Below are 22,068 nucleotides of genomic sequence, written 5' to 3' on the forward strand. Positions count from 1 at the left end.
AGGGTAGTGTCCTCGGCCCAACCGTCTTCATCAATGACCTTCCTTCCATCATAAAGTCAGAAGTGGGGATGTTTGCTGATGATTGGACGATGTTCAGCACCATTCGTGGCTCCTCAGATGCTGAAGCAGTCCATGTCCAAATGCAGCAAGACCTGGACAATATCTAGGTTTGGACTGACAAGTGGCAAGTAACATTTGTGCCACACAAGTGTCAGGCAATGATCATCTCCAACAAGAGAGAATCCTACCATCGCTCCTTGATGTTCAGTGGCATTACTATCACTGAACCCCCCACTATCAACATCCTGGGGATTACCATTGACCAGAAACTGAACTGGACTAGCCATATAAATACTGTGTCTACAAGAGCAGGTCAGAGGCTAGGAACCATGTGATGAATAACTCACCTCCTGACTCCCTAAAGCCTGTCCACCATCTACAAGACACAAGTCAGGAGTGTGATGGAATACTCCCCACTTGCCTGGGTGAGTGCAGCTCCCACAACATTCAAGATGCTTGACAGTGTGCAGGACAAAGCAGTTCGTTTGATTGGCTCCACATCCACAAACATTCATTCCCTCCACCACCGACACACAGTTAGCAGCAGTGTGTACTATCTACAAGTTGCACTGCAGGAATTCACCAAGGCTCCTTTGACAGCACCTGCCAAACCCGCGACCACTACCATCTAGAAGGACAAAGACAACAGATAGATGGGAACCATCGCTTGCAAGTTCCCCTCCAAGTCACTCAGCACCCTGACTTGAAAATAAATCGCTGTTCCTTCATGTCACTGGGTCAAAGTCCTGGAACTCTCTTCCTAACAGCATTGCGGATGTACCTACACCACATGGACTTCAGCGATTCAAGAAGGCAGCTCACCACCACCTTCTAAAGGGCAACTAGGGATGGGCAATAAATGCTGGCCCAGCCAGCGAAGCCCACATCCCGTGAATGAATAAAAAAAAACATATCTGTTCTTTCTACAGATGCTAACTGACCTGTTGAGTATTTCCACATTTTCTTTTCATGGTTCAAATTTTCAACACTTGATGGATTTTGTTTTTTAACCATATGGTTTTTTCTATGATGAAGAGGATGTGGGGTCTAAAGCTCAGCTCTAGTCAAGCAGCATGGTTAGATTTTGAACAGTCTTATTGAGTTTGAGATAGTGATGTGGAGGGGAATGGAATTAGGGTGATGGGAGGGAATTGGTGGTGAAGGTACAGAGTTTGGGGATGTTTGCTAATGATTGCACAATGTTCAACACCATTTGCAACTCCTCAGATGCTGAAACAGTCCATGTCCAAATGTAGCAAGACCTGGGCAATATCTAGGTTTGGGCTGACAAGTAATGCTTGAAGCCAATGGGGATAATTTTGATTTTGGGTGATAATGTAAAATAGATAATCCCGATTCAGCCACCTGCTATCCAGCTCCTTCCAATTTCCATTTCCATAGTGAATTTGTGGGAGAAAGAGATAGTTGAGCATGTCAAAGGCTGCAGAGAAATCCAAAGGGACAAAGAGGTATAGTGCATCACAGTGACGGAGGATGTTATTTGTGACTGATTTGTTTGTTTCAAGAAGAAGCCTGATTGAGGAGATTCAAACATGGAGCTATGGGAAAGCTGGGCATGACAGTACGCTCAAGAACTTTAGGGAAGTTGGAAATGGGATTGTAGCTTTCAAGGGCAGAGGGGTTGAGTTTTGTTTTTTTCTTGACGAGAAGGATGGTGCCAATGGAGTGAAGATTAGGACTCAACCCAATGAACGACCTGGATTGGAGAGAGTCATGGTTTTGCAGGGAGATAGGCGTTAAAAACAGATGGGAGAGAGTAATTTAGAGGTTCAACAGCTGTGGAAGTATCATGATTAATGGAGAATCAAAGGATACATGGTTAGGATTTCATAGTGTAAGTGACTTAGTGCAGAATTTATCTCAGGGGCAGGCACAGAAAGGAGTGGGGTTGGTAGGGGCAATTTGGGTGGTGAAAAATGCAAGGAAATGGTTTGTGAAGATCTCAAGAAATGTGAATAGAGAGGCCACTTGTGATGGCTTAATCAAGGGGGTTTCCATGGGGTGAGTTTATATGGTGGGAAAAATTTAGCGAGGACAAGAGGGCTGTGAAATCAGAAAAGAGAGATCAAATAGAGCCAGTAAAGATTGAAATCATCAGATGATGAATGCCTCACTACAGAGATTGAGGAAGAAATTTTTAGGAGTGGTCTTCAGGGGCGGTAGAGAACAAATATTTTAAAGGAGGTGCAAAGGAGAAGGCACAAGGTGCAATGCTTGATGGAAGAGAATATGCCAGAGAATTAAGAGTAATTTGATGAGAAGGACCACCGACTTGTACTGTAGAGGTTTGGGTGGCACAGATGGTGGAAAGTATACCACACAGGAAGACTTCAGTAATGGGCAAGGTATTAACACCCCTGAGTCAAGTTTCCTTCAAAGCTATGATGTCAGTACAATCATCCATTACAACCAAGGATGGCAAGCGGCTCTTTATCTGGCAAACCACAGTGGGAGCTCACAGTCAGATTTTCATGGAATGTGTTTCAAATTCCACATTCCCATCTACCCCCTATAACCTTTGATTTCCTAGCCTAAAAAGAATCTATGTACCTCCACCTTAAAAATATTCAATAACCCTGCCTCCATCACCTTCTGAAGCAGAGAGTTCCAAAATCGCACAGCCCTCAGAGAAAAGATTTCTTCTCATCTCTGTCCTAAAAAGGTGACCTCTAATTTTAAAACAGTGTCGCCTAGTTCTGGACTCATCCACAAGAGGAAACATCCTTTCCACGTCTACCTTGTCGAGACCGTTCAGGATCTTATATAATTATCAAGTCACCCCTCACTTTTCTAAACTCCAGTGGAAACAAGCCCAGCCTGTCCAACCTTTCCTCATAAGGCAACCCGCTCATTTCAGGTATCAATCTAGCAAACCTCCTTTAAACTGCTCCTAGCAGCGGTTATGGATCCTGACCGAGAATTAATAAAACAAGTGAAGAGCAACTGACCTCTATAAAGTGATAACCCATAAAATCTTGTATTGAACTCACTTCACTTCAGAATCAGTGTGGCCTGAACAAAACAACCATAAATTATACAAGTTTAACGCCAGTAGGGAGCCAAATTCTGCACCATTTCCATCAAATTTATCCTAAGGGACCATTGTCTAATCATTCTGTGATTCAGGATCTTTGGCTGGTATTGCTTTTTTGCAGCTCGTTTTTGCCCAGTTTATCCAAGACTAAAGAACAAGAACATTTTTTGTTTTTGTTGCTGAATTAATAATTATGTATTTTTCCATTGTTAATTCTGAACCATATTTATATTGCTTTCAGGGTTGAATGTTTGATTGTTGCCAATGATGCAACAGTAAAAGGGGGATCATACTACCCAATCACAGTGAAGAAACATGTAAGAGCACAAGAGATTGCAACACAGAACCACCTGCCTTGCGTTTATTTAGGTGAAACTTTAATCTTCATTTAGATTTATTAAGTCTTTCTTTTGAACTGCATTTTATGAAGTCGATGTACATTTTGAATACATTGCATTTTTCTGCGAGCTACTGGTGCATATTGGAAAGTTTCCAGTTTTTCTTGGATTAGGGCCCAATTTATGGAATATTACTTCTGCTAACTAACAGTTTCACACGAAAAAGCACTGCCATTATTAATGATGTTGAAAATTTTCAACACGTTCCTTGTAGTGTAGTTTGTTAATTGATTCCTTTTTGGTAAGTTGAGTCTTCATGCCCCATTCTGTCTTGTTAGTATGAGCCCATAGGATAGAGTCTTCAGAGCCTTGGGTGCAAAATCTAGGCTGACATTTCAGTGCAGTACTGAGGGAAATCTGCACTGTTGGAGATGCCACCTTTCAGATAAGTCATTAAACTAGGGCCCAGTCTATTCTCTCAGATGAATGTAAAAGATCCAGTAGCACTCCTTTAAGAAGAGCAGAGGAATTATTCCCGGTGTTCTCAACCAGCATCACAAAAAACAGATTACCTGGTTAATATCACATTGCTGTTTGTGGGTGCACACTGCAGGTTGGTGGCTATGATATTGCACTCCTACAGCAGGCACCTCAAAGCTCTGGAGAAGTACCAACAGCGATGCCTTTGCAAGATCCTCCAAATCCAGTGCCAAGCAGCAGCATCCTGTTCAAAGCCAACATGTCCAGCATCGAGGCACTAATCACTAAAAACCAGCTTTGCTGGTGGGACATTCATTCAGATGCCTGACACCAGACCCCCGAAGCAACTATTCTACTCGGACCTCAGATACGACAGGAGACTCCCAGGAGGGCAGCAGAAATGCTTTAGGGTTGTCCTCAAGACATCCCTGAAGAGATCATACATCCCTGCCTACTCATGGGAGTCCCTGGCTTGTGACCGACCAAAATGTAGAAGGTTTATTTGGGGAGGCATTGAACACATCAAGAGATTTTGTCAGGAACACGCAGAGGTAAAGTGGAGGAATCGGAGAGAGTGTATAAACCTCCAAACACCTCATCTACCAGTCCCTTCAAGCACCATCTGCCCTGTTTGTGGCAGGGTCTGCAGATCGTGTATTGGACTTACAAACCATCTTAGAACCCATCAAACTGGAGGGGAAGTGAATTATTTTTGATCCCGAAGGACTTCCTAAGAAGTAAAAAGAAGAAAAGCTGTTTATGGGAGCTTGCTTTGCACAGATTGGCTGCTACATTTCCTATATTACATACTTCTAAAATAAAAACAGAACGTACTGAAATACTCAGCAAGTCAAGCAGCAGCTGTGAAGAGAGAAACAAGTTAATGTTTCAGGTAAATGGCCTTTCATCAGTTCTGGTGAAAGGTCACAGACCTAAAATATTAACCCAATTTTGTGCTTCACAGATGCTCCCAGATGTGCTTAGCATCTCCAAGATTTTCTGTTTTTATGTAAGACCTTCAGCGTGGTCATAAGAGGTGCTTTATAAATGCAAGTCTTTTTTTATGGCTTCGTTTCAGTGGATTCTGGTGGTGCAAACCTACCACGGCAAGCAGATGTGTTTCCAGATCGAGACCATTTTGGGCGCATCTTTTATAATCAGGCCAATATGTCTGCAATGGGAATTGCGCAGGTAAATTAATCATTTAAAATTTATATGCTGCTATTGTTCACTTTTAGTTAGAAATTGAAATTACATGAACCATAAGCATTTTGAAATTAGGAAAGTTCAGGCATACACGTCATTCTGCCAGTTGGATCTTTATTTGAGACGATTCTGCGATGCCAGCAATTAAAGTGTGAAAATATAACAATTAAGACATTTTAAAATATGGCTAACTATTTTATAAGAAATTAAAATTTGGAATTTGATAAGCAAAATCCTCTTCAGTATGAAAGATTTTTGCTCTAAGTAGAAACTGTGTTCAGCTCCCTACCAACAGGTTGTGAACTTGAATTGCAGGTTTCCCTGTTACTTCAGGTTGCAAGTAGAGTTAGTGTTCTTTCTTTTGGATGAGGGAAATCGAAAGTAGAAGAATGCAGCTTGACCAACTAAAAACACTAGGCCTGAATTTTTTGGATGGTGGGGTCTCGCTTTCTGCCATCTGAAGAGTCGTCGGGGAACACATCCTGCCAACTGAGTGCCCTGCAACCGTTTCACGCTTGAATGAGTAATTAGTGGCTGCAGGCGGGGCTTGCGCCCCTCACCTGGGAGGAAGTTCTGCCTTAGAGAGCTGTGATTGGCTGGCAACTCTCCAATCACTGCAGCAACAGTGCTGCAGTGGAGAGAAGAGGAAGTTCAGGAGGGTGTTGGAACCCAAGTCTAGGGAAAGGAGGCCCAGGCAACTTCAAGGGTTCCCAGGGGCAGAGGGTAGGGAAAGCCTGAGGAGGCACAAAGGGGGTGATCAGAGTCTCAGGGGAGAGGCTGGGGATGCGGGGTGGGAGGCCCAGAAGCCACCGGACCTTAAGGTAGTAGCGGGGAGGTGGGAGCCGCCCAACTTCAGAAAGGGGCCAGAATTGGCCACTTAAGGGCCTCAGTTGGGGCAAGGGTGGGCTTTCCCATTCGAGGCCTTGGCCACCCCAGTAGGAGATCGCTGTGTGGTTGCGGCGGATGGGTACCCGGAAGGAATCCCGTCTCTTCAATTTCACGTCTCCCCCCCCCACCAAAACCGCCGGTGGGGGAGTATAAAATTCTAGCCTATAGTCGTAAAGTTTAGGGGAGGTCCCAAAACAGCGAATGCAAAATTGGCAGTAAGTGGTACAGTGTGAATGAAAATTATCGTATTCATAATTGTTTTCTTAAAATAAACCATTCTCATATATAAGGCATTCAATTCTATGATTCTCTCCTTTGGTTCTAGATAGCTGTGGTCATGGGTTCATGCACAGCAGGAGGAGCATATGTGCCTGCCATGGCTGATGAAAGTATTATCGTGAAGAATCAAGGGACAATTTTCTTAGGAGGTCCACCTCTGGTACATATGCATATAATAACCTCAATATTGCTTTATGTTTGGGGAAGTAAAAAAAAAAAGTAAACTCCCAATCTCCATTGCAAATTCTTGCATTATCCTGTACCCTCATCAGACACCAGGATCAATTTTACTTAAAGTCTGCTTTTGTCTATAGTTGGTTTTCCCTGTATGTGCTACCAATGCAAAAGCCCTTCAGGGGCTATATTTACCAGGACACTGACGTTGAAGTGTTTACATTCGTGTTACATTTCACTTTACTTTGGAAAGTAACAAATGCAAGTTCTAACTAAAAGATTTAGAGACTCTTTGTCTTAAGTAACTCCATTTGATCATAATCTCTAATCATGAATTATTTCACTGTTTAGCAATCACCGAAGCACAGTCCGACATGCACAGTTGTTGGCCTTGTCCCTGATTATTGGAATTTGTATTTGAGACATGACTTCAAGAATTGGTTAGGAAAGGTACTTTTAAATGCCATAGGAGCAGGAGTAGGTGATTCAGCCCCTCAAGCTTGTTCTGCCAACCAGTTAAATCGTAGTTAACCTGTTTCTTAATTCCATCTAACCACGTTGGTTTGTAACTGTTGTCTGACAAAAATCTATCAATTTCAGCTTTAAAATTATTGATTGACCTAGCCTCACTAGCTCTGTGGGGGACGGAATTTCAGATTTCCACTACCTGTTATGTAAAGAATTGCTTCCTAACATCAACCCCTCAACAGCCTAGTTCTAACATTAACGTTATCCACCCCTGGTTTGGACTCTCCCATCCGAGGCAATAGCTGTTCTCTATTTATACTATCAGCTCTTTTAATCATTACCCCTCAATCTTATGAACTCGAGGGAAAACAAACCTGTTCTTATACTAGAGTAGTGAGGCATGCTAAAAACACAGGACAAATTCAGTTGTGCTTTTTTTGAGCAGTTGTACAATGCAATAATTTTACCAGAATTACTTTGTGGAGTAGAAGTTCAGCTATTGCCTCCTTATGTTTTATGGTTGAAAAGATGGATGGATTCTTCCTTGGTTGCTTTTGCCACTAATAGCCATGGTGTTCCCTCACAGGGACTTGCCATGTTATCAAGTTACAAAACTTTAATTTAAGAGAGGAATTTGAGAGTGCTGGGTTGTCTCAGAGAATGAAACTAATCAATAAACATGAAGATCCAATGTGAGGATTGTGAATCAAAGATAGTGCCTGAAAAATAAAATTATGTTATTTAGATGATATTGATTGGTTGCGGTTCATTGCCATTAATATTTACAATGTGCTAATTGAGTCTTTCAGCCATTGTTATTTTGTCCTATTTTGCTGTTGGCCCTCAGTGGGAGATAGGAAATGACAACTTCAAGTAGATTTGAGTAGTTTTGAGGCTTTGTGTGCATGTTCTTAATTTAATTTTGAGTGGGTATTTATTTTTGGGAATGTGGAACTGTTTCTGGTGTAACTCCAAGATTCACGTCCATGGGTTATGTTGCAGTGTTACATTGTTTAGATATTTGGTGGCCCCAGGAGGTATGTTATCTGTAGGAAATTTTCATTTATAATGAGACTGAAAATAGTTACTGCAGTTATCCAGATCTGAAAAATTAAAGCTGTCATTTCTTCACAGATGTCGTGTATTTTCAACATCCTCTGTCTTAATTACTGTAATATCATTATTAGCATGGAGGTTTCTCTCCCGTATGTTCAAAACCACAAATAACCATGATGTGTTTCTCAGTTAATCTTACCCCAGTACTCTAACTTTGATCAGTTTGAATGAAGAGAAAGAGTAGGGCCCATTAAGGACCATAGTGATAATTTGTGTGTGGAGCCGGAAGACGTAGTTAGGGTTCTAAATGAATACTTTGTGTCGGTGTTTACAAGTGAGGGGGTTGATGTGGGTATGGAAATCAGGCAGAAGGACTGTGATATAATTAAAGAAATTAGCATAGAAAGGGAGGAGGTTCTAAGTGGTCTGGCAGGCTTAAAAGTAGATAAATCTCCAGGCCCAGGTGAAATGTATCCCAGACTATTGAGTGAAGCAAGGGAGGAGATAGCAGTGGCGCTGGCAATAATTTTCAATACCTCTCTGGCCACAGGAGCGGTGTCAGAGGACTGGAGGACAGCCACTGTGGTACTTTTATTTAAGAAGGGAGGAAAGGATAAACTAGGGAACTACAGGCCAGTCAGTCTAACCTCAGTGGTGGGGAAACTATTGGAAGCAACTCTGAGGGACAGAATTAATCTACACTTGGAGAGGTAGGGATTAATCAAGAACAGTCAGCATGGTTTTTAAGGGGAGGTCATGTCTGACCAATTTGATTGAATTTTCCGAAGAGGTGACCAGGTGATGCATTTGACGCAGTCTACTTGGACTTCAGCAAGGCTTTTGATAAGGTCCCGCATGATAATGAAGGTAAGAGCCCATGGGATCCAAGGCAATTAGGCAAATTGAATCCAGAATTGGCTGAGTGGCAGGAAGCAGAGGGTGATGGTCGAGGGGTGTTCTTGTGACTGGATACCTGTGTCCAGTGGGGTTCTACGGGGATCGGTGTTGGGTCCCTTGCTGTTTGTGGTATATATAAACGATTTAGACTTGAATGTAGGAGGGTTGATCAGTAAGTTCGCGAATGACATGAAAATTGGTGGGGTGGTAAATCATGAGGAGGATAACCTTAGATTACAGGAGGATATAGATGGGCTGGTCAGATGGGCTGATCAGTGGCAAATGGAATTTAATCCGGATATGTGTGAGGTGATGTACTTGGGCAGGACAAACAAGGCACGGGAATACACGGTGAATGGCAGGACCCTGGGAAGTACTGAGGATCAGAGGGACCTTGGTGTGCATGTCCACCGGTCCCTTAAGGTAGCGGGTCAGGTAGATAAGGTGGTTAAGAAGGCATATGAGATACTTGCCTTTATTAGCCGAGGCACAGAATGTAAAAGCAGGGAGGTTATACTGGAATTATATAAGACGCTGATTAGGCTAGAGTATTATGTGCAGTCCTGGAATCCTCATTATAGGAAGGATGTGACTGCACTAGAGAGAGTGCAGAGGAGATTTACCAGGATGTTGGATGGGCTGGAGAGCTTTAGTTATGAGGAGAGATTGGATAGACTGGGATTATTTTCCCTGGAGCAGAGGATATTGAGCAGGGTTATGACTGAGGTGTATAAAATTATGAGGGGCATAGATAGGGTGGACAGGAAGGAATATTTCCCCTTTGTGGAGGGATCAATAACCAAGGGGCATAGATTTAAGGTATGGGGCAGGAGGTTTAGAGGAGATGTGAGGAAGAATTTTTCCACCTAGAGAGTGGTAGGAATCTGGAACTCACTGCCTGAAAGGGTGCTAGAGGCAGAAACCCTCATAACATTTAAGAAGTATTTGGATGTGCACTTGTGATGCCATGGCATACAAGGCTATGGACCTAGTGCTGGAAAATGGGATTAGAATAGTTAGGTACTTGTTTGACCAGTACAGATTAGATGGGCCAAAGGGCCTTTTTCTGTGCTGTAGACCTCTATGACTCTATGAAGTCTGATAGTGATAAATCTTACCTGCAAGCTACAATACAAAATAGCTAAAAATGTAAGACAACATTACCAAACTTCTGAAAGTAGATGTAGGAATAAAGCACAGAATACTGGAATAAAAGTAAGAGTATATTGGAAATGCACAGTTAGTTATCAGCATTTGAAAGCAATACGTTGATTAATGCTGAAGGAAATAACCCTTCAGCAAAACTTTATTAAGAGCCTACATTTCTGCTACCTTCCATGCTGGAAAGCAGAAATATTTGAAACTATTGTTGACTTGTGTTTGTACAGGTAAAAGCTGCTACTGGTGAGGAGGTTTCAGCTGAAGATCTTGGAGGTGCTGATCTCCACTGCAGGTAAACCATCTTATGTAATGTCTGTTGGAAGTCTTACTGTCTGCATATTCAGTGCAAACAAATGTGCCTGTCATTCTGCCAGGCTTAAAACTGTACTTTGGCAAGGTCTATCAATAAAAAACATTACCTATTGATGTTTCTTAAGGCAGTTGTTACAGTTATGGATTTATGATCCACAGTACACTGTCTCACAGTGTAGTCTATTATATGGATCTTACCATTTGGATCAGAGTGTAAGGTCACAATTAATGCAATGAACAAACCTTACTGTAACACATGAGCAGCACAGATTGCTGAAAAATAGCACCCTAGGTTTTAGTTCTCTCAATTACTTTGACTAGTGGGGTACCACAAGGATGTGCTTGGGCTCCAATTACTCTCAATGATCAATGATTTGGATGTGGGACTATATGTAATGTTTCCAAGTTTGCAGATGACACAAAACTAGGTGTGAATATGAGTTATGAGGAGGACACAAAGAGGTTTCTATGCGATTTAGACAGACTGAATGAGCAAGAGCATGACAGATGAAATATAATGTGGAAAAAAGGACAGTTATCCATTTTGATAAGAAAAACAGAAATGCAGTATATTTCTTAAATGGTGAGAGATTTGGAAGTGTCGATGTCCAAAAGGACCTGGGTGTCCTTGTTCAAAAGTTACTGAAAACTAACATGCAGGCGCAACAAGCAATTAGGACAGCAAATGGTTTGTTAGCCTTTATTGCAAGAGGATTTGAGTAAAGGAGTAAAGAAGTCTTGCTGCAATTGTACAGTCTTGATGAGACCACACCTGGAGTATTGTGTGTAGTTTTGATCTCTTTACCTAAGGAAGGATTTGCAAGCCATAGAGGGAGTGCAACAAAGGTTCACCAGACTGATCCCTGAGATGACGGGTTTGTCCTATGAGAAGAAATTGAGGAGACTGAGCCTATACTCTCTAGAGTTTAGAAGAATGAAAGGTTATCTCATTGAAGCATATAAAATTCTTACAGGGCTCAACAGGGTAGATGCAGGATGGATGTTTCCCCTGGCTGTGGGGCCTAGAACCAGGGGACACAGTCTCAAAATAAGAGAGAGACCATTTGGCACTGAGATGAAGAGGAATTTCTTCACTCAGAGGATGGTGAGTATTTGGAATGCTGTACCCCAGAGGGCTTTTGAAGCTCAGCCATTTAATATATTCATGTAGAGATCGATAGATTTCTGAATATTAAAGATATCAAGGGATATGGGAATATTGTGGGAAAATGCAGTTGAGGTAGAAGATCACCAATTATCAAGTTGAATTGCTGAGCAGGCTCGAGGGGCCGAATGGCCTACTCATGCTTCTATTTCCTATGTTGCTGTGTTCCTTTGTAATTTACTCGTGAATTCTGCAGGAAGTCTGGTGTAACCGATCACTACGCCTTGGATGATGCTCACGCACTTCACTTGGCACGAAAGGCTGTACGAGATCTCAACCATCAGAAGAAAGTGGATGTAAGTACATAACTACTGAATGAATAAACCTGTAAAATTTGGAGCTTTGCCTCATGCCCTTATTATACAACATTTTAAACACAGAATTTATACTTATGGGTTGTGTTTATTGAGCGTACAAATCTTAGTCCTCAGCTGCTGAATCACTAATTTGATTCCATTGCCCTCACTTAAACCTGCTTATAAGGTCACTGAATTTTAACAACCATACCTAGCAAAATGACCCAGAAACCAATATGTATCACAATGTCACAATAATATGACAAACATTTAATTATCCCTGTGATCAGCTTATCAGTATGACCATGGCCTCTTGAGCCATTAGGCTTTTGTTGGTAGATTAGTGACTTTTTGAATCAAGGGAAGATGATTAAGGGAACACCACCACCTGGAAGTTCCCCTCCAAGTCACTCATCATCCTGACTTGGGAATATATCGCCGTTCCTTCACTGTCGCTCGGTCAAAATCCTGGAACTCCTTTCCTAAAAGCACTGTGGGTGTACCTACACCACATGGACTGCAGTGGTTCACGGCAGCTCACCACCACCTTCTCAAGGGCAACTAGGGATGGGCAATAAATGCTGGCCCGACCATCAAAGCCCACATCCTGTGAAAAAATTTTTTAAAAATTAGATTCTCTCTTGCTAGAGATTGTCATTGCCTAGTATTTATGTGACACGAATGTTGCTTGCCACTTATCAGTGAAGTCTGTTGGCATGACAAAATGTGAGAATCGTTTGACAAGGAAAGTGTTTCAGAGCTGGCCAGGTGGAGGTGGGCTCGCCCCCAACTTTTATGCTGTTGTGTGGGGACATCGCCCCAAGTGTAATATTCACTTCATTATGTGAGAATTCCAACATGAAAATAATCACTATTCAGTGCTGGCCAGTTGAGGTGAACCCATCCCCAACTATTATGCTGTTGTGTGGGGACACTGCCCCAGCATAAAATTACTTCAGTATGTGAGAAGTCCAACATAAAAATAATCAGAACTGCATCTTATAATGAACCAGAACAGATAGGAGAAACAAGAATAGGAGAGCATCTCAGTAGTAAATATGTGAAGTTTAAGAGAAGGATTAGAAATGACTCAAGTAGGACAAAGATAGTAGATTGAAATAGAGCAAATTATGAGAAATGAGGGTTGAACTGAAGAAGGTTAATGGAGAAAAAGTTTTGAAAAACGATGAAACAGAAAAACAATGGGAAATTTTTATGGGGTATTTGATAGACTTGCCATGGAGAAAACATGGTCATGGCAACACCTCGTCCATTCAGAGTCAGCGTGCCAACCAATCAGCACCCTTTTCTCCTGTAGTATAAATTGTTATGATTGTTTGAAATTTGGCATTCTTTCATTTGTCCTGATGAATGCAAGTTGAAAAGCTTCAGTGATATATCTGTTGTGGAGTATCTAAAAGACACTTGACTGTGGGTGGACTCAGCAGCAGTTCTTTATTTACTGCAAGTGTGCACACATGGGAAATGCTCTAAAAGGCAATTTGAAGTTATACAGTTTCTATCAGATATATATATATATACCATCTTTTAGGTCTAATTGTTACATCCTTAATTACAAATGAATGACTTATTCCTCACCTCCGCTGTTCAGGAGGAATTGTAAAACAATCATGGAATGACCTGTCTGTTGGCACAAACAATGTTCCAAAACATGAACTTTGCTTATCTGTCCTGACGGTTCACTGCAGTGCCTAGCATTTTGCATATCTTGACCCTGAGATCAAGCTTACGTTTATTACAGTATAACTCATAGACCATTCACCAACTTCATGGCCTGGCTAGAAGGTCATATTCATTCTAGATTTTTTTTAACTGTAGACACTTCTAAAACTTATATTCACAACTTGGCCAAGCCCGAGTAATCCCATGATGCATCCTCATATGCTTCCTCATGTCTTTCTTTTCAGCTATATTAATAAAGTTGGGGTGGAAAGGGAGAACGTAACTGACAAACTAGTAAATCCAGATGAGGATAAAACCCCCAGATCCAGAAGGCATGCATCCATCCACATATACTCAAAGAAACTGGCGCGAAGATAGCGGAGTTGCTAGTTTTTGTATGCATAAATTGCATAGAATGGGGGATTATACCAGAGGACTGGTGGACAGCTAATATTGTTGTTATTTACAAAAAGGGAACTAGAACAACACCTGGGACCAAAAGAGCAGTCACCTTAAACCAAGTGATGGGAAAGATATTGAAAGCTACACTAAAACAAATGATAGAAGAGTATCTGGAGACAGAAAATGTAACAAAAATACTCAGCATGGATTCGGAACGACTAAGTCATGCTTTACTAATCTGATAGCATTCTTTGAGAGGCAATGGAAAGAGTAGATAATGCAGTAGATGTCATACACTTGGATCTTCAAAAGGCCTTTAAAATACCACAAGGTAGGCTCATAGCAGAGATTAGGACATGCAGAGTCAGGGCAAAAATAGAAAGCAGAGAGTATGGTAAAGGGTCGTTATTCAAATTGGAGGAAGGTAAAAAGGAGTTCCACAAGGATCAGCTCTTGGACCAGTGTTATAAATAATTAACATTAAAAATTTGACTTAGCAGTAAGTAACCTTTTATGAAACTCATACCTTATTGAGCTCAGTGGTCAGGAACAAAGGTTCTCGATGGACCTTGGACATTCTGTGCAGACGCAGGCCAGGAGTAGGCTGCACGTGCACAGTTCGGCATCTTTCATTCTTCAGGCCCAGGAGAGGCCCTGCACATAGAGAGAGAAGAAAAATGGTGCAAAAACCCAGGTCAGGCGATTTGATGTGGAACGCCACAACCAGCAAGTGTCCTGACAAGGGAGGGGGACAGGGAGAGGTCCCAAGAAGTGATCGAGGTAAGGGACAATGGAGAGGGGACAGGGAGAGGTCCCAAGAAGAAGAGTCCCAGGTAAGGGACAAAGGCAGGGAACAGAAACAGGCCCCAATTAAGTTCAGTTAAAAGGAAGAAGCAGAGAAACAGGCTCCAATTAGAAAAAAGGTCTGCGGGTAGCAGAGTTTAAGTGAAGCGGGCTTGGGAGAAGTCCTGGAAGTCCAAGAGGGTTCAAGAGAAGCCCTGAAGATCCAAGAAGGCAGCTGAAGATTGGTAACTCTGGCTGGGGGTCTTTGGGGAAAATGTACCTATTTGGAGCAGTAGTGTTCTGCTTGGCATTGCTAAAGAGCTGAAAATATGCTTGCAAATTGGTGTTTGAGCATACTCCAGGTGAAACCCAGGGGAATGGAGCCTTGGAAGATGAGATTGAAACCCTGTGAGGTGGGCTGTCGTTGAAGCTGTCTGAGCTGGAGTGACCTTTGGAGAGAATTCCAAGGCAAGATCTTCAAAGGTGAAGATTGGAAACCCTCATGAGAGAGTTGAAATTTCAGTGAGATTGGTTGACTCAGTGGGCAGAATCATCTGCTCCCATTTGCGGTGGGCGTCATAGCAGGTGGGAGTGGAAAATATCAGGAGATCACAAGAATCGGTTTTACGTGGTCCTCATAACCAGTTTGCGTTTGTTGCTCCACCCATCAATGGCAGACCATGTTTCCTGCCACCACATGTCGGGAACCTAATTTCATTACTTTAGCATCTCGTTATAAGCCCTACTCACCGGAATCATTCTTCACACTGGATCATCCAGGCATGTTGGTGTGGTGTTTCACAACTGTACGTAAGCACCTGGCAAGCTGCACTTCACTTGGGACTTTGAGTTTGTTTACCTACCTTGCCTTAGGCAGCGCTTGTGGTCATCAGCGCCAGATTTCGCAGGCAGCACAACATCACTTTTAGGGGGCCTCACAAGCAGGTCTCTACCTACCACACCAGCCGTGAGGTGGGGGTGGCATTTCAACTGCTGCAGGGCTAGGGCTTGCTTGGGGAAGGGGAAGAAGTGGCCTCAGGCAAGAGAAGAGGCTACAGGGGGCGAGGGCTGTACTGGGGAAGGTGGGGGTATCCCAGGTGTGTGTGGGGGCATGTTGATCTGTGCGAGTAGCCTCAAGATGGTGAGGGATGAGTGGGTAGATGAAGATGTGAGGGTGTGTGAGAGAGAGTGAGTGGTGATGTCCCTTGAGCTGGCAGTGAGTGAGATCCCAGTGAATGCGTGATGGGTTTGTGTTTGAGAGAGTTTAGCGTGATGAGATGGTTGCCCTTACCTTGGTGACACGGATGAGATAATTACTCCTCTTTCTGCACTGGATGGCCAATCTCTTGTATGCAGCATTGGCACTGACCACCACTGCCACCGCCTCCCAAGCCAGAGTGGTGAGATAGCTGGGCCTCCTGCAGCCAGAGAGGGGGCGGAGGACATCGCGGCGGGTCTCCAAAAGATATTCCAGTGACGGGTCACTGAATCCCTCTTGGCTTTCAGAGCCATGTCTTCACTGGAGCAGTCCTGGGCGGCAAGCATTGAGAACTGTGCGCGTGGCTGAAGTTCAGATATGGCACCCGGAGTGTGGAAACGGTGAGGTAACAGCATGGCGGGCGATTCAGAGGCCTCCTGCCAGCGAGGCGGCGTGTTTCCTGTGGTCGTATAATTAATGAGGTGGGAAATGGATGATGTGTGAATACCTGCCATTGTGGCTGGCGGGTAAAACATCGCTTGGTGCAATTCTGGGATAATTCTGCCCAGTGTTTCAGATGTCAAGGTGGGTTATTGTGAAATCCATGGAATCTGTTTTGGCCACATTTTGCATTTATTGTGTAATGCGGCGTGTTTAACACAAATGGCTTGTTAATTCACATGTACCTCATGCCTACCCTGAATGTTAGAGTATATGATAGATATAGTAAATTGTTTTATCTTTCTAGCCTTGTATAGTAAAGTTTATTTTTGTTCAAAACCCATAGAACCTTGTGGCTGTATTCCATTAGCAAGTCTTGAATCTCAAATTTTGTCTACTTCAAACAAAACGTTATTGGCCTTTAACCAGATCTCACCAACAGCTTAGGCCAAGGATCATAACATAAATTGAGTACTCTTACTGGATTTCGAATCCACAAACAAATACAAGTGCTGGCACTTGTTGAGGTTGATAAGATTTCCAATATGAATTTTACTATAATGATTGAAAAGCAGAATGGCCTTGCTAATTGCTAAGACTTTTCTTGAGAGGGATGATTTTCCCTGAGTGATTTGCAATAATTAACCGAGGCTAGGTTAATCACATTAGCAGAAAAGTTGAAGTTGGAGTTAAAAGCAGGGGCTAAGAAAGCAGACATAATTCATAATTCACAGCATTAGAAGAAGGAAAAGGTAAACCAGATAGCAATTCAATTGAATTAGCTAGAATTCAGTTGCAAATGAAGCAGCTTGAAATTGGAAAAGAAATTAAAAAGCTTGAATTAGAAAACAAGGAAAAAGAGCAAATGAAATGGAAATGAAAAAGCTCGAATTGGAAAAAGAAAGAGTGTAAGAAATGGAAATGCAAAAGCTTGAGCTCGAGTTTCAAAGAGAAAAAAATCAGACACCACGAACTGGCTAGAGAAAAGCAAAGGTAACGGAGTGAAACCGGGTCTAGTAGTTCGGATGAGGAATCGAGTCCCGTTCTGAGTTTTGATGTAACAAAGAGTCGTCTTCTATTGCCTAAATTCACTGAAGATGGAATTGAGAGATAGTTTTTCTCGTTTGAAAAGGTGGCTACAAAGCTAAAGTGGCCAAAGGACACATGGACTCTCATTTTGCAAAGCATTTTGGTTGGGAAGGCTATGGATGTGTATTCTAGCTTTCGGAAGAACAATCTTCAGATTATGAGGTACCTAAAATTGCAGTACCTAATGCATACAAACTTGTCTCTGAAGCATATGAGTTGAAATTTTGGACTTTAAAGGAAAGACCGAATGAAAGGTTTGTGGAATTTGATGGCAAGAAAGAAATGCTGTGAGACCAGTGGCTTCAATCGTTGAAGTTGAAGCAAAATTTTGAGAATGTGAGGGAGCTAATGATATTGGAAGAATTTTGAAATAGCATCAAAAGAGCTATGAGGTTACACTTGGGAGACCAACTGATTTCTAGGGTATGTGAAGCAGCGGTTCTGGCAGATGGGTTTGATATATCACATAGGCAGCTGGGGGTAAACCCACAGGGAAGGTGGAGGAACAGAAAAGAAGCTTGCTTCATGGAGGAGGCAGAAGATGTTCCAGTCAAGAAAAATGATAGTGTAGAGGATAAAAGTGAGGTAAAGAAACCAGTATGCTTTTATTGCCATAAGACAGGGCATCTCAATGCCCATTTTTGGAAGTTGAACGGTAAGTTGGTGGCAGTAATAAGACCGCTTAAGGAGCCTTTAGAAAAGACTATACCAGAAAAGGAAATAGATGGTAAAACAGTGGCACTGGTGCAATTGATAGAGACTTCCATAGAGAAAGTTGCATCAGAAATTGAAACTTGTGAAAAACCCAGTGCTACTAATGTTTTTACAGTAGGAGTAGATAGAACTGAAAAATATTACAAGGGATTTAAATTGCAAGAGGAAATCACTCCATTTTTGTCCAAGAAAGAACCCAGAAAAATTGTTATCCTGAGAGATACTGGTTTAGCTCAGAGCGTATTGTTAGCAAAAGATTTGAACTTTTCTTCAGAAAGTTCGCTGAATTGGAATGTATTAATACAGGACATTGAGGGGAAGTGCGTGTCTTACTCATTGCTTAATGTCAATTTGAATTGTGCTCTGATGAAGATGCTTGTGATGTTTGAGATGCTTTTTGAAGTTGGCCTTGTGTAGTTGGAATTGTTCCAAAATTACCTATTAAAAAAGAATTTACCATGATTGAGTTCAAAAAATGAGCTTAAAGATGGAATTATGCCTACAGCTAAGGATGACAATTGGGCTGCGGCTTTAAATTAAACATGCTTTGCCAAGTTAAAGCCTGGGAGTAAAAGGAAAAAAATACGTAAGCTCTGAGTTATAATAATTCTATTTTGTTTAAATTTTGCTAATCTTTCTTGTTACATGTATTGCCTTTTGTCTTGGTTAAATCTTTGTAACTTTATAATACAATACGTGTAGATGTGAAACAAAATGAAAAGTTTATCTGTATAGAATGCAATAAGCCATTTGTTATACGTTTATGATGTTAATTACTTCTTGTAAAGAAATTGTAAAGCCATTATAAAGAAACTTTCACTGTAATGAAGCTTTCTTTCTTCCAAGGTGATAGGTATTATGATACTTATACTTAGCTTGTCGATCGTGGAGGTTGGGAACTTTTTGTTTCTCCATGGACCTCGGACTTTGTGCGCATGCACAGACCAGGAGCAGGCTGCAGATGAGGAGTTCAGCATCCTTACGTTCTTCAGGCCCTGTGTGCCTATACATAGAGAAAGGAGAAAAACGGCATGAAAACCCAGGTCTGCTGACCGTGTGCAGAACACCATAGCAAGCAGGGGGCAAGGGAGTGGGACAGAGAGAGGTCCCAAGAAATGTCCCAGATAAGGGACAAGGGAGGGGGACAGGGAGAGGTCCCAAGAAGTGCCCCAGTTAAGGGATAAGAGAGAAGGACAGAAGAGGTCCTAAGAAGAAGAGTCCCAGGTAAGGAACAAAGATGGGACAGAAACAGGACCCAGTTCAGTTCATTTAAAAGGAAGGAGCACAGAAACCGGATTCAACTAGAGAAAAGTGCTGCGGGAGAAGCCCTGGTAGTGGAAGAGGGCTCAAGAGAAGCCCTGAAGATCCAAGAAGGTAGCCAAAGATTGGTGACTCTGGCTGTGGGCCGTTGGGACAAGGGTATCTCTTTGGAGCAATAGCGTTCTGCTTGGCACGGCCGAAGAGCTGAAATGGTGCTTGTGAATTGGTGTTTGAGTGTACTTGCAAATCTAGGAGAATGTAATCTCAGAAAGCCATTAAAACCCTGAGAGGTGGCTATCATTGAAGCTGTCCCGAGTTGGAGCGACTTTTGGACAGAATTCCAAGGCGAGACCTCCGAAGGTAAAAATTGGAAACCCTCGTGAGAGAGACGACCTTTCAATGAGGTTGGTTCACTCTCAGATGTCGGGGTGGATTATTGTGAAATCCATTGAAGCCTCTGAATGAACAGCAACATGAAGAAGTTCAAATACTTCCCTGAAAATGCAAGTGTTGGTGGTTGAAACTGTAAAAAGGCAGAGAATTTTGGCTTTTATAGGTGGGCCATAATGTACAAGATAAAAGAAGTAATCGATTTTGACAGAAGATTTGTTAATGGCACGGTGCTGTTTTGGTCGTGTGAATATAGAAAGGACATTAAAGCCAGAGAGAGCATTCAGCATAGATGCACTAGGCTGATTCCAAAGACAGAAATCTATAGCTATGAAGGGAGAATTGAGATTCGGGAACACTTTCTAGTGTAGCAGGGAATGCTAAGAGAAGATTTAATAGAGGATTTTAAAAATGATTAAGGGTTTTGATAGAGTCAATAGGGAAAGTCTATTTACCAGCAGTCAGGAAGTTGCTAACAAAATATTGTGAAAAGAGTGAGGTTAGGAGAAACCTCCTTACACAGAAGATTGTTGAAGATTGTGGTTTTGCTGAAGGGAATGGTTGAGGCAAAGAGCATTGATTATTTTAAAGCTAAATTGAGCCACAAAATGTACATGCCTATGGAGAAAGAGAGAAAGCAGGGCAGTGATATTAATTTTGGACTGACCTAATAAAGAGCGTGCGCAGTTATAATTCACTGAATATCATTGACTGAATTTGATTGCTGCTGTTCCTAGTCTTGTTGAAGGGCCCTGTACACACTCCATTACATAATTTTTAAACCGGTTTGTGTAACAATCAGACAACGCAAATGTTGGTTGGACTCTGTTGATGTTTTCAACCTCTTTGGTTGATATCCCTGTAAATGAACTGTGAACCAACTAATCGGAAGGCTGACACTACAGACATATGGATCGATACAAATAATATTATTTTATACACATATGTCAAGACATACATGCAAGACACCTACATTTCAGAATGGTTTGGAAATTGCTAACAACGGTTTTACTAATGGGGTCCCTGCCTCCTTGTTGTGGGACATCTTTTCAAATACCAAATTTAATAAGGATTCAGACACTTGGCTTTTTAGATATTCTAGAGTTACAAGTTGTATTTTCTTGTTATTAAATTATTACTGTTAAATAAAATGCAAATTTAAAAATAGTTCTGAATTGTACTGCCTTTGGAGGCAGCAAATTACACTGTTCTTTGTCTCCCTAGGTGACGCTGGAAGCCCCAGAAGAACCACTGTTCCCTGCTGAAGAGTTATATGGAGTAGTCGGTGATAATCTGAAAAAAAGTGTTGATGTCAAAGAGGTATAGACTTATGAAAGGTTTTCCAGTTAGCATGAAACTATGGTTCATTCATCTGGGTTTGAAGGAACAAGCTTAAGCTGTTAAGAATGTAATTAATATGTGTGTAACACTGTAAATTGAGAAATCTTTCAATATTTTTGAGGAGATGGAGCTTGGAGACAGGATTTTCCTTTTTAATTTACACACTGAACATACATATTGACATGCAAAATGTTTTCTTGGGCTTTATTTTCACAAGGCAGACACTAAATTGGTTGGGAAAGGCATGCCCAGCAAATAATCCATTATACTGTATCTTATAGGCTTGTTGTTTTTTGGGTAGTTACTTGTAACTTATAGACTTTTAATAAACCAAATTTCTGATCAGTAGATACATATGTAGCAGGGCTGCATTATAATGGAAGAGTTTTGCTTGCAAGCCTTATCCACCGTCATCTCTGTGCTATTTGGCTCCTGGTCTGCCAATGCCTTGAATTTAAAATTCTCATCCTTGTATTCAAATCTCTTCATTGCCTCATCCCGCCCTACTTCTGTAAATTTCTCGAGTCCACAATCCTCCAGGATCTCTGCAATTCTCCAACTCTACAAAACCTCTGTGTTCCTTCAACTTTGGGCTCATGTGAATCTTCCATTTCCTTTCCCCAAGTATAGGCAGCTGTACCTTCGGCTGCTTGAACCATCTGCTTAGGAATTCCCTCCCTGAACCACTTTATCTCTCCACCCATCTCTGTTTAAGACGCCGTTGAAAACTTATCTCTTTGACCAAATATTTGGTTACTTTCATGGGATAAAAAAAGGCAGCTCATAGCAATCTCCTTGAGGGCAACTAGGGATAGGCAATAACTTGGTCTTCTCAATGACACCCACGTTTCAGTTATTTTTTTAAAAGAAATCCACCTTAATGTCTACCTTTTTGGTTTGGTGTCAATTTATATCTGATTACTCTCCTGTGA

At 41.8% G+C, this 22,068-nt stretch overlaps 1 protein-coding gene across 1 annotated transcript in view; it reads left to right on the top strand.

Annotated features, from left to right (window-relative positions):
- mccc2 (methylcrotonyl-CoA carboxylase subunit 2) overlaps positions 1–22,068 on the top strand; it is a 122,142-nt gene that overhangs the window by 48,731 nt on the left and 51,343 nt on the right. Inside the window, exons 5-10 of the mRNA XM_041186323.1 lie at positions 3,357–3,484; positions 5,012–5,124; positions 6,353–6,466; positions 10,290–10,354; positions 11,736–11,835; positions 21,020–21,115. Of these exons, the coding sequence (XP_041042257.1) occupies positions 3,357–3,484; positions 5,012–5,124; positions 6,353–6,466; positions 10,290–10,354; positions 11,736–11,835; positions 21,020–21,115 (616 nt within the window). The remainder of the gene's footprint in view (positions 1–3,356; positions 3,485–5,011; positions 5,125–6,352; positions 6,467–10,289; positions 10,355–11,735; positions 11,836–21,019; positions 21,116–22,068) is intronic.

Source organism: Carcharodon carcharias, chromosome 4, assembly GCF_017639515.1.
Source record: "Carcharodon carcharias isolate sCarCar2 chromosome 4, sCarCar2.pri, whole genome shotgun sequence".
NCBI classification, from domain to species: domain Eukaryota; kingdom Metazoa; phylum Chordata; class Chondrichthyes; order Lamniformes; family Lamnidae; genus Carcharodon; species Carcharodon carcharias.